Source organism: Gymnoscopelus microlampas (assembly GCF_963454915.1).
Source record: "Gymnoscopelus microlampas genome assembly, chromosome: 4".
NCBI classification, from domain to species: Eukaryota; Metazoa; Chordata; class Actinopteri; order Myctophiformes; family Myctophidae; genus Gymnoscopelus; species Gymnoscopelus microlampas.
Window position 1 is genome coordinate 30,871,926 of NC_139941.1, and position 12,700 is coordinate 30,884,625.

At 41.1% G+C, this 12,700-nt stretch overlaps 1 protein-coding gene across 6 annotated transcripts in view; it reads left to right on the forward strand.

Moving 5' to 3' along the window:
- Window positions 1–12,700, forward strand: part of ank1a (ankyrin 1, erythrocytic a) — a 55,268-nt gene that overhangs the window by 23,960 nt on the left and 18,608 nt on the right. For 4 of the 6 annotated variants that reach the window (XM_084054510.1, XM_084054511.1, XM_084054513.1 and 1 more), the window contains exons 27-38: window positions 183–407; window positions 512–666; window positions 763–974; window positions 3,240–3,444; window positions 4,434–4,530; window positions 4,720–4,948; window positions 5,961–6,089; window positions 6,213–6,332; window positions 6,421–6,505; window positions 6,761–6,835; window positions 7,093–7,224; window positions 7,557–7,709. In XM_084054510.1, coding sequence (XP_083910636.1) covers window positions 183–407; window positions 512–666; window positions 763–974; window positions 3,240–3,444; window positions 4,434–4,530; window positions 4,720–4,948; window positions 5,961–6,089; window positions 6,213–6,332; window positions 6,421–6,505; window positions 6,761–6,835; window positions 7,093–7,224; window positions 7,557–7,709 — 1,817 coding nt within the window. Of the gene's footprint in view, window positions 1–182; window positions 408–511; window positions 667–762; window positions 975–3,239; window positions 3,445–4,433; window positions 4,531–4,719; window positions 4,949–5,960; window positions 6,090–6,212; window positions 6,333–6,420; window positions 6,506–6,760; window positions 6,836–7,092; window positions 7,240–7,556; window positions 7,710–8,524; window positions 10,555–12,700 lie in introns of those variants that run through there. The other 2 variants (XM_084054515.1, XM_084054512.1) reach the window with 2 other exon arrangements.

The window sequence follows — 12,700 nt, forward strand, 5'->3', positions numbered from 1 at the left end:
GTGCCGTTTAATTGAAAAATTGCACACACGAAATTTGATATTATCAGATCTTGAAGCTCACATCGCTTCACACTGTGACACGTTGTCAGCTTGTAGATGTGCTATTTTCGGGGGAATGTTTTTTGTCATTTTTGGTGTTTGTGATGACCTACCAGCTCATTATAAGCCTTGGCCTTTAATAGGTTTCTGGTCAGTTTCATGGTGGATGCTCGTGGTGGCTCCATGAGAGGCAGCAGACACAACGGGCTCCGTGTCATTATACCTCCGCGAACATGTGCCGCCCCCACCCGCATCACCTGCCGCCTGGTTAAGCCCCAGAAATTGACCACCCCACCCCCACTTGTTGAAGGAGAAGGACTGGCCAGCAGAATCATCTCCTTGGGACCAGCCAGCATGCAGTTCCTGGGGTGAGAATATTGTTTAAATTCTCAATCCTCTGTTGAGGTGAAAATGGCATAATGAAAACAAATGTTTCACATACTCATACACAACCTGTGTGTCTGTGCATCAGACCGGTCATCGTTGAGATCCCGCACTTCGCTGCTCTGGGTCGTGGAGACCGTGAGCTGGTGGTGCTGAGGAGTGAGAACGGCAACGTCTGGAAGGAACACCGTAATCGCTATGGCGACGATGTGCTAGAAACCATCCTCAATGGAATGGATGAGGGTAAGGAGATGTACTGACACTACAACTGACCTCATTCAGACAGTGGCCATTTTGCTCTTATATCTTACATCACCCAACTTTCTCTCCTCCTTTCAGAACTGGAGAGTCAGGAGGAGCTTGGGAAGAAACGTATCCGTCGCATCATCTCCACCGATTTCCCCCTGTACTTCGCCGTCGTGTCACGCGTCCAGCAGGAGAGTGACCTGATCGGACCGGAGGGAGGCTCGCTGACAAGCAAGCTGGTGCCCAATGTCCAGGCCTCTTTTCCTGAGACAGCGGTCACCAAACGCGTCCGCCTGGGGCTGCAGGTGAGATGGGAGGATGAGGAGGATGAGGAGGATGAGGAGGATGAAGGAGAAGGAAGACAGAATCGTTAATGCCTGAGTTGTCTGAAAGAGCATGTTGGATGTACTTTAGTTGCTTTAGTTGAGCTGTGGGCAGCTTATCACAACAGGATGTGTTTGGATTTTGTTTTTGTTTTTTTTGCATTTTTAAGAATTGCTTTCTGGACCTTTTTGCTTTGTATTTCACATAATGCATGTCATCTTTTGTGGTTTGTGTTCATCCTACATCATTCTCACGTGTTATTGTGTTACAAAGATCTGTTTTTACTGTTTTTAACTATTCATTATTTTCCAATATCTTTTTTTCTGGTTTAGTGAAATTTACAAACCACACAGTTATAACATTTATTTCAGTGAATATATTTTTCAGCATGTTTTTTGACTTTTTCTCCCCCAGGATAATTGATTTAGTTTGGGTATATTCCTGTTGCTCAATGGTTTTAGGCCTGCATAATGTCTGGTGGACACATGTGGCCTTGGAATTATAAGGCTTCATTTGCATGCAGTAATGTTGAGATAATGACCATTGTCCACATCCCACATAGCAAAACTGTTACAGTAAACGCACTTGATAATGAAGTAGGTAACTTACCAGGGCAAATACCACAACTCGATTTTGTAAGCTGGCTAAACCAATAAGAATCATAAGGATCCAACTAGGGGTGAAACGATTAATTGAACAACAGACAATTAATTTAATTAAAGTTTATTAATTGAATAATGATGACCAAATCATATATCACTGTAAAACTCTCTAGTTTTAGCTAATTACAAGTGAATCAAATTGTGAATGCTTCTCTTTGTTGCATACTATAAATTGAAAAGTTATGTTTTTGACTGCTGGGTAAACATTAATCAATTTCTTTATTACATTAACTTATTCTCATTTTATGGTCTAATTGATGGCATAGCTTAATTGACTATTTTGTAAAAGAAAATAATACGATATTGTGATATTAATATTTGATTAACTGCAATATAAAATATCATACAGTATGTAAATTAATATATTATCAGATTAATTCCTTTGTTCTATAATAAGGTTATGTAGTTATCTGTCCTTGGAATGGTGAACACCTAAATCACCATGAAACATTCATTACAGTAGTGGGCCTAATAGGCCTATAGGAATGTATGGAATTGTGCTGGACTGTAAATGCAATACGATTAACCAAACAAATCAAGCTGTAGCTACATTATCTTTTTCCATAATTACCTTATTCAGCATTTCTCGAGAAATATTCTTGGATCACAAATAAAACAGTTAAGCATATCTATAGATATAAAACAAAATCTTGTGAACATTTTGATGAAAGTGTGCAACCTCATAATTTCAAGGTCATATGCAATACATATGGTTATATACAATAAGGTACATTATAAGGGCATAACAAATTATAGATGTTGAAATAAACTGCACTTAAATGGGGATAAATATAAATGGACCTTCCGTTTTATATTTTATTTCAACAGCTGTCTTTCAGTTGAATGTAGACATAGCTCTATTTATAGCTTTATAAGCCATGTATACTAACATGCATGCATACATACAGTACTATGCTTAAATACAGTGACAGTTAAACTGAATGTAAATAAAGATAAATGGATATGGTTATTATCTTTATTCCCTCATGGCTTTTCCCCTGCCCTGTTACATTATATTTTATGTATGTTCTACATTAGGTGTGCATAAACAATTTAATTACATTAACATGTTTATTTTGTCTGCTCATCATTTTGAACAGGGATTTGTTCAAAACACCAATGCCTTTTTATTGTATATTCATTTTGTATGAATATTTGCAGAATTATAATGTTAACACTTTTTGTTACATTTACAATAAACAAGAAAAAGAAAAGCAATTTGTGTTGAAATGGTCTTTTAGATAGATTGTATAGCTCAATCAAAGTAGAAAACACTCTATTCACTATGGAACTCTCTCTCTTTATTGTATTTCCTCCCATTTGGTCGTCCTTTCTTCATCTTTTTTACTCTTCCGTTGAACCATCGTACACATCCCATCATCTCCTGTTATCTCTTCTATTCCAAACTTTCTGTCTGTCAACATATTCCCTTGGCCTGTCTCTCTTCTACCTTTAATCTTCCTGCCGTTTATTTCATCACCACCACCACTACCACCACATCATCATCATCATCATCATCAAAATCATCATCATGATGGTGCCCATGTCACACACTCTCTTTCCCAAATTTTCTTCTGCCCTCAGGCTCAGCCAGTTCCAGATGAGCTGGTTGCCAAGTTGCTGGGTAACCAGGCAAACTTTAGCCCTGTGGTGACGGTTGAGCCCAGACGACGCAAGTTTCACCGGCCCATCGGCCTTTGCATCCCCCTACCTCCATCCTGGAGGGAGAGCCCCCGTGACGCTGGGGAGGGGGACACAACCAGTCTACGTCTACTTTGCTCCGTCATAGGTACTGTGCACTGGGGCTGTGTGTAAAAACAGGGATTTGATTAACTCACAGTGTAATTCTTTGAGACACACATACAGGTATTTGGGGGCGTGAACAAATCCGCCATTGTCTTGCAGGTGCAAACAACTCAGGTATTAGCGTTGCGTTTGTGAGCATATACAATGTTAAGTACACAGTAGATATCTTTTTCTGTCCTACAGTGTTTTTCAAGTTCACAAGCAATGAAAAGGAGCCGAATCCATACAAGAAACACCTCCAACTATTATGCAACACACGCACGTGACATTGATTCCCTTTTACTTTCCTGAGAGTGAAGATTTATGAATCAAAAGAATCGTTTTACTATCGTGAAAGTTGTCAGTTTGGTAAAAATAATTGTCTTTTCAGGACATGTCAGCATAAAAAGCATAAATAAAGCTCAGACTCTCACGAAAATAACAGATTTCCATGTGAAAAACTCAATGTAAATTAGGCTGTACATTGAACCCAGTGTCCCTATTTTGGGCATGTCACGCAAAAATTCTCAAAAATAGCCTAGGCCTATATCGTCGCTGTCGGACAGAAACCTTGTACGTCCAAAAACGCTACTTTTCAGGAAATGGAAAAAATAATCTGTGTTTCACTGGATCCAATGTAGTTATTATTTAGTCACAAGCTCTTTTTCTTATAGAACCTACAGACACACTTAACCTCTTTCACTTTCACTTAAAATAGCCGATCTATAAGCTCACACGTTGTGAGCTTGTAGATCGGCAATTTTTGGTACATTCGTGTGACACTGCAGTATGACGAAGTTTCTGCCCGACAGCAACAATATGCTTAATTTATACTCGTCGTACGCCAGTGTCGTGCGGCGAAAATAGCAGATCTACAAGTTCACAACGTGTCGCACGGCGATGCGTTGTGAGCTTGTAGATCAACTATTTTCGGCATACAACGGTGTCAGGCTTAGGTGGTTAACCAATATGTCCCTCCTGCTTGCGCCACAGGTGGCACAGCTCCAGCCCAATGGGAGGACATCACTGGAACCACAAAGCTCATGTATGCCAATGACTGTGCCAGTTTCACAACCAATGTGTCAGCAAGGTAGGTCAAAGGACCTACAGTACACCTGTACACATCTATATATTTTTTTAGCTTTTTAGTTTATTACCAAGCGTTTGACATTTCCCAAACAGCAGTTAGGTTATAGCTATTTCCTGACAAGTTCAAAAACAAACTAAAAATGTAGGTTTATGTGTGATCGTTAAAACCCGTATTGTTATTCCCTCTCAGATTCTGGCTGGCGGACTGTCCGCGAACAGCCGAGGCTGTTTCTTTTGCTAACCTGCTCTACAGGGAGCTGTCAGCTGTACCCTACATGGCCAAGTTTGTGGTGTTTGCTAAGATGAATGAGATCCGCGAGGGCCGCCTACGCTGCTATTGCATGACCGATGACAAGATGGACAAAACCCTGGAACAACATGAGAACTTCACAGAGGTGGCTCGAAGCAGAGACATAGAGGTCAGTAGGCAGGCAGACATACAGTGTAGTGAATAATACTGAGGTGAACACATCATAGAACCATATTTATATATGGGCAATATAACTTCAAATCAAACATCCCAATTATTTCAAACTGTTGCCTCGATTATGATTAATAAACGATTATAAAAAATGGTATAAATAACCGATCTACAAATTCACAACACATCGAGAGGCAACGCGTTGTATGTAGGTTGGCTATTTTCTCTATTTTGTTTTATGCCACCATTGTACAACGAAGTATAAAACAGAGTGGTTAATCAGATTAATCAATTGAGACGATTATGAAAAATCTATTCAAAAAATGTTTTGTTAATTCGTTGATATATGAGAAAACTAAATATAATATTCAAAAGTATCGGTTTCAATATATTTTCGGTAAATTGCCCAGCCCTAAATCATTCTTAGGGCTGGGACTTATAAAGATGAAAGCATCCTGCTGCGCTGAAAGGGTTTTACAGACCAATCCTCAATTCTAATCCTGATGTCTCTATAGCAAACATTACTAGGCAGCAATTTATGTTTTTTTGTTTTGCCTCCTTCAGGCTTTATCAGCTGCACTTGCTGAAAAGGAACAAATTAGGGGCGACAGAAGGATAGACATTAGAGAGAAGTGGTTGTGATTGGAAGGCTGCAAGTTGAAATCCTAGAACAGCTGAGAAACTTTTGCTAGAGAAACTCTCCCCTTCATCAACTTTTGCAAGGTGCCCTTGCAGCAAGGCATTTGGCCCTTGTAGTGTCCAGTCATATTTCCTCAGAAAAAATGACAGAATTCCTATATACTTTCATCTTTATACAATTTCCTGTTCAAACCAACACCTAAGAAGATAATTGCTGTGGACAGCAGTGATAAGGATATCTAATTCTAATGTTATTATTTATTAAGTTAGGATTCTGAATCTTGAATGTTTCTCACACTGTTGCTTCCTGCCGGAGCCATTTTGTGCTGTGTGTCCTCCAGATTGGTTGATGCCAGTTTCACCCCCTACAGGTCATGGAGGGTATGCCACTTCACCTGGAATGTTCAGGGAACCTTGTGCCCGTGAGGAAGGCCACCCAGCAGCCTCGCTGCTTCAGCTTCCAGGCTTTCAAAGATAACCGGCTCCCTGTCTCTGTCAAGGTGTTGTTTATATTAGACCTGGCAAGAAATTCCTTCTGTGTCTGAGGCTTAATAATGCCCAGCAGCCATGATGAGTGTGTACTGTATGTCTCTAGCATGCTTCTGCTGTTTGTTGTGTCAAAGGTGAGAGACAGCAGCAAGGATCCAACTGGATTTCTGTCTTTCCTGCGCAAGTCCACCAAGTATGAAGACAGTCAACATGTGCTTTGTAACCTCAACATTACCATGCCTCCGTGTATCAAGGTACCGATCTAGTCAAACATACACATGATGATAGTGCATCTCATGTTCCCTGAGAAGACAGATTTCAGTGCTTGCTTGTGTTTGGCAGATTGTAGGGAGTGAAGACAGGAGGCGAACTCTGACACCGCTTGCCCTAAGAGAAAGATACAGTGCCCTGAATGAGCCTGCTATGGGTATGAGACTCTCCCAACTGAAAATGCCTGCACATGCTTATTTGCTTATGATGTCATCTATAGCTAGATGACAATAAGTAAAATGCCTGTTTTTTTCTTGAAAGTTGCACGTTTCTAACCTTACTATATACACGGTCTGTCCATAGCAGCACTGCAGCTCTTAAGATCCTATGTGCCTCACCATGCAATGAAAATCACTACTTTGTTTGTACTGTCTCACAATGTTGAAGCTCAGTTTTGGTCTGGTTTCTGCAGCGTCAATGAGTGCCATGGAAAGGACAGAGTTGAAGATGGCTTTGATTGCAGAACAGTTGGGACTGAGCTGGGCTGGTGAGTGAGTGAGTGAGTGAGTGAGTGAGTGAGTGAGTGAGTGAGTGAGTGAGTGAGTGAGTGAGTGAGTGAGTGAGTGAGTGAGTGTGTGTGTGTGTGTGTGTGTGTGTGTGTGTGTGTGTGTGTGTGTGTGTGTGTGTGTGTGTGTGTGTGTGTGTGTGTGTGTGTGTGTGTTCCAAAATAATACAAAATATCAAATTCTTTGTATATTTCCCTCTCTTACCATACCTTACACTTCCATATCGCTGTCTAAACAGAGTTGGCACGAGAGCTTCAGTTCAGCGTTGATGACATCAACAAGATCCGTGTGGAGAATCCTAACTCACTGCTGGAGCAGAGTTCTACGCTGCTCAACCTCTGGGCTACACGCGAAGGAAAGAGGGCAAAGAGTCAGTATAAGAGATGTGAGATTGTTCTAAACTCCCTTTGGCCTCCCATATCCTCCCTGATACTCAGATTCATGACTTTAACAAGTCCATGTTGCCTTTTTTGTATCCCCTTAATGGCATCGCTATTTATCCTGGGATACCCCAACTTTTTTCTCGGTTGTGGTACATGTCCCACCCTGGTTTTGGACCCTGCTTCTCTGTCTTGCCGTGCCTCCCCTCCCTCCAACTCCCCCTCCCCCCCTTCTCTCTCTCTTTCTTCCATCTCCTCTCTCACCATCTCTCTTTCTCTCTTATTTCTGTCTTCCATCTGTCTCCATGTTTCTTCATCACAGTGGAGAGCTTGTACGTGGCTCTAAAGAGCATCGACCGTATGGACATAGTCAGCATGTTGGAGGGCCAGCCTCCTCAGGGTCCGAGACAAGGGCGTGAGCCTAGCAGACGCAGACACAATGACAGAGACCACCTGTCCCCCAGCATCACCAATGGTAAGTGCCCCAGTGCTAGTAAGTTCATTCCTCCCAAAATGCAGCCCTTTTTTGCATACTCTTTGTCTTCACCGAAAGTCCCACCCTTCCAGTAAAAACTTTCCTCCCCCCAAATGCCCATGAAACATACCGTGGATGGTTTTGCTCTGTATCCTCTCTCTTTTTTTTTGCCTGTTGCTCCTGTTATGTATTCTTCATAAACACAGTTCTGTACAAACACTGCCACAAATGTCAGACTTCTACAGGTTTTTACCCCTTCAACCTGGAGAGAGACTCAGGACACTCCAACTGCCTCTGTTGTACTTCCATGATGTGTTTATTCACTGGGTGGTTGTTTGAGACAAAAACAGTGAAGTAATAAATAGAAAACCTAGAAAAGTTTTCAATGAGGGGAAGATCTTACTGATGTAAGACAGGTCACATTTGACGCTGTCAAAGAATCAGTCAGATTTAATTACTCCTTTTTTAAACATCCAGTAAACTCAGTTTATCACTAAGTCCCTTTTATCTTTTATACGTCATAACATATTGTAATGTACCATTTTAATCAAATATTTAATACAGGAATATGTTTTTCATCAATTATTTGAAAAGTAATTGATATGATAATTGACATGGTAAACATTTAGCAGGAATACATTTCAGCATGTTATATGGACTGTAAAATGACACATTGCCATACATGATATGAATCTGCCTTTAGCGTTAAGTGTACCCTAACTGGCGCCCACACCAGTTGTCAGTCCTCAGTCTTTTACTCCTTTACCTCATGGTTTCCTTTACCACATGCATAACATACATCTGATTGACTCCAGTTTCACCTCTGGACCCGTTGAGCTCCTTCATCACTGGACTGACCCTCACTGGAGAGCACTGGCCTCTCTTCTCTGCTCTCGTGTCCAGTGTGGCCCCGGGTCATTCCAACAGGTGCCAGGTCCTCTCTGTGCAAACTGGAGCAATACCTGGTGATGTAATGATGCATAGAGACATGACCATGAGGCACAAAGGTTCAAAAGGGAGACATTCAGATCACAGCTGCAGTGAATCTGATACCCGTCCGTCTGTCTGGCTGTCTGTCTGCGTGTCTTATCTGTGTTGTCTATACAAAGGTCTTTGCTTTGACACAACTTTCGTCGCACATTTACCGGACAATACCTCCATCCAGTCTGGGAGTTGACCACATCCACACGGTGGCCATCTCTGCTCTTATGTCATACTCGTAACAGCAACATGTCCCACCCACCCACCACCCTCCGAAGTATGACGTAAGAGCACAATGGCCTATGTGGAAATTTGGTCAATTGCAGCTAATCACACCATGATTACAAAGTGGTTTATGATTTACTATCCAAGTTTATGAATCAAATGGCAGATGCGCATTTGTATCATCTGAGGAACAGTTTCAACTGCAACACGTTTTAAGTATCATCTAGAGTAGGAGAATCCGTTTTACAGCTCCATACCAGTTTTTTCAGGGACTTTAATAGTCACTTCTCTTCCTCAAGTCTAGTTCACTGTCGTCGGTATAAGCACAGCTTTCAGGTTTCCTTCACAAACGTTTGCGGTTTTGAAAGTAATAAGTGAATAAGATCGTTACAGAGGCAACAGGACAGCTTACAGATTTAGCCTTCTGTAATGGGATATTTCAACTCTGTCTGCCTGTGTTTGCATGGGGTGTAGTCTGAGTCTCATCAGGGCTGATGATGTCCTGTTGGGAGCCCCGTACCGGTCCCTGTGAATATCTATCCTTCTCTCTCTGTGTGTGTTTCTCTGGACATGTCATCTGCAGCCCAGCCGCCCTACTCTTCCTCCTTCTCAATCCTCCTCTCCGAACTCTGACCTCATGCTGACCTCATGTTGACCTATGGCCCTCTTTTTTTACAACCAGTTGTTGCATTTTTTATTCTTTTATCTTATTATTATTTATACTCCTGAAAACTCCACTTTTTAATTGTCTGCTCTGTGACCAGTTCCCCTCACACACTGTGTATTCAGCACCCCCTGGGAGGGGGGAGGTGTCCCTCGCTCTCTCACTCTTTCTATCTGTGTCCATCTCCCTTTTTAATCTCTCACTCTGCCTCTTCCTCTTCTTCTTTTCTCGGTTCCCTCTTTTCTGTACCTGTCTTTCTGACTACCCCTTCCTGTCCTATCCTTCCTCTTTTCCCATTCCCCTCTACCCCTGCATTCTTGCCTGTCTGCATGTTGAATGAAACCTAGCCTCATCTCCTGCCTTCCCCCATGTTTGCCATGGAGACAAACAGAGGTGCAGGCACAGTGGCTTGTGGGAGATGACGTCTAGATAGTCTGGATGCATTTCAGGCATGACCTAGAGTTTTTTTGTTTGTTTTTTGCATGGCATGCATGCCTTAGAATGACCTTACAGCCTGTCACCGCCGTCCTCTTCAAATATCTGTCCTCTATGGGGGGTAAAAAAAAAAGAAGAAAAAAAAGGTTATCAGAAAACCTTTTTTTGAGAACTGTGACTTGTGACTGCTCTGTTCATGTATGAATGTTGTGACTTGTTTTGTACATCTTTGATTCTATGTATGTCCATCTGACCGTGCATTTCTAAGTATCTTGTGTCTTTGAGGTATGTAGCCAACGGAATAGAGTTGTATATCCACCCATGGTTTAGTTCCCCCTTACTGTACTTGTGTTTAGAGATGTTGTCTTGATTTCTTCAGTCAGTCAGTCTGTGTCTGCTGATGTGAGTGTGTTTATGTGTGTTTTAATTGTCATTTTCGTACATCTGGAGATTGTCCTGTGTTTCTGTATATTTGTTTGTGTTTATGTGCCGTTATTTAATTATTTTTGTGTGTTTGCGTGTGTATGTATTTGTGTGTGTGTGTGTGTGTGTGTGTGTGTGTGTGTGTGTGTGTGTGTGTGTGTGTGTGTGTGTGTGTGTGTGTGTGTGTGTGTGTGTGTGTGTGTGTGTGTGTGTGTGTGTGTGTGTGTGTGTGTGTGTGTGTGATGGCTATGTGTGTCTCCTCACTGTATTTGTATGTGAGCTTCAGGTGCACTTCTTCCCTGTGTTTATGTTTGTCTTTGTATCATACGGGTCAGGTCATCACATCTATGTATAATCACCACCACTGACTCCATGACTCCACCTTTTCCAACCACTCTATCTTTCATTCACTGTCTTTTCTTTCTACTCACAGGAAGAGAGACGATTCACAAATACATTGAATTTTAAATCAGTCATACATGAATCCAAAATTGTATACACATACAATACATTTTGTAATAATTCCTTACATTATCATTAGAAACGAAAAACATACAGTAATGCCATTTTCAGGTTGCGATATAAACTGTCAAGCTCAGACTGATGCAGCCATGTTTTAGAAACCTTACACAAACTTCCAGTTGAATTTATAATTAGTTTTGAGATTTTGACTTCATTTAATGCTTTAAGTCAAATCTACAGATATTCTAAAAACTTCCAAAGCCTTTGCAGGGGGGGGACACGGCAAAATTGAGGTGTGCCTAGTTGAGCTGCAGCACCCTCTGATGGACAAATGTGCAGGCACAGTGTCATATACTGTTTAAGGCTACACAGACAGACAGACAGACAGACAGACAGACAGACAGACAGACAGACAGACAGACAGACAGACAGACAGACAGACAGACAGACAGATAGACAGACAGACGGCCTCATTACAATAATCTTGCACTCACCACTTTGCAGCTCAACCAGCAATTCTAACAAGGGCCCTGAACATCGTAACAACCAGGCTGAACACATTTTATTAGAAAACTGCATTTTAAGACACACTTTATACAAACTTGCTTTGGTGTTGTGCTTCTTATTATGCTGTATATGATATTAGTGTTTTGGGAGTCAAGTGTGGTTTTTAACATTTTCCGACTAAACAGGATACTATATGAATATATGTAATATTAATAGTTAGTATAGAAACCCTTAACAGGAGTTATGGTGTTAGTTGGGGACAGTGACACTAATATCCTCTGCACTCTCAGCAGTACTCTCGCACTCGCTCTCTCGCACACACACACACACACACACACACACACACACACACACACACACGACACACGACACACGCCATGCACACATGCTCACATGTCAGTAAATAGCCACATAGCTGCAGACCTCTCTCTTTTATCTACTTCCTGACTTCATACTCTGTTCCGTGTATGTCTTAGTAAACCCTCTGACATATCACAATGCGTCCTTGCCATTTATCACATTTCTTATTTACTTCCAGTTTGTGTGCTCAGTATCACTTGGATACAAAATAGATGCAAACTAGATTGTTTGTGAATAATGGATAATAGAATTTAAAATCAAAATTACTAAGCCATTCAAATGAAGGTTTCTGAAAATAGTATTTTCTGTCACAGAGAGTTAACTGAACTCTACTGTGCAGTTTTCATCTGACGTCTACCAACAAACAACATACAGTTGCAACACCATGGAAAAACTGCACCCGTGGCTTGTTTTCTGTGTGAGATGTCTCTGAATGCATTACAGATGGTTGTGGAGTGACCTGAGTCTAAGTTACTTAACTTTTTGAAGTCTCACTGTTAGATAGTTATATCAAGATATATATATATATATTCTTATAAAACTGTCCAAAATGATGGCACTAATATAACATTTACAACAGAAACTGAAATGAAAAGTTGTTATAGTGTTTTTTTTTTAAAGAAGTGTGTGAGTTGGTATCCAGTGAACACCAAAAATATATGTAAATAGTTTTTCTCTAATAGTTTTTTTTAAATTGTTGACATTATCTGTGCGGTGTATGGATGAGTGAGGGGCGTGCCGTGAAACTGTGCAATTATAATTGTGTGACAGATAACAGGAGAATGAAATATGCTCGCAGGAGAGAGAATGACTTTGCCTGCATGCATGCTATCCAGCCTGACTACAATATGAAAATCTACTACATGCTTGTATGCGTGCATGCGTGTGTGAGTGAGTGAGTGAGAAAGAGAGAAAAAAGAGAGACGGAGAGAGA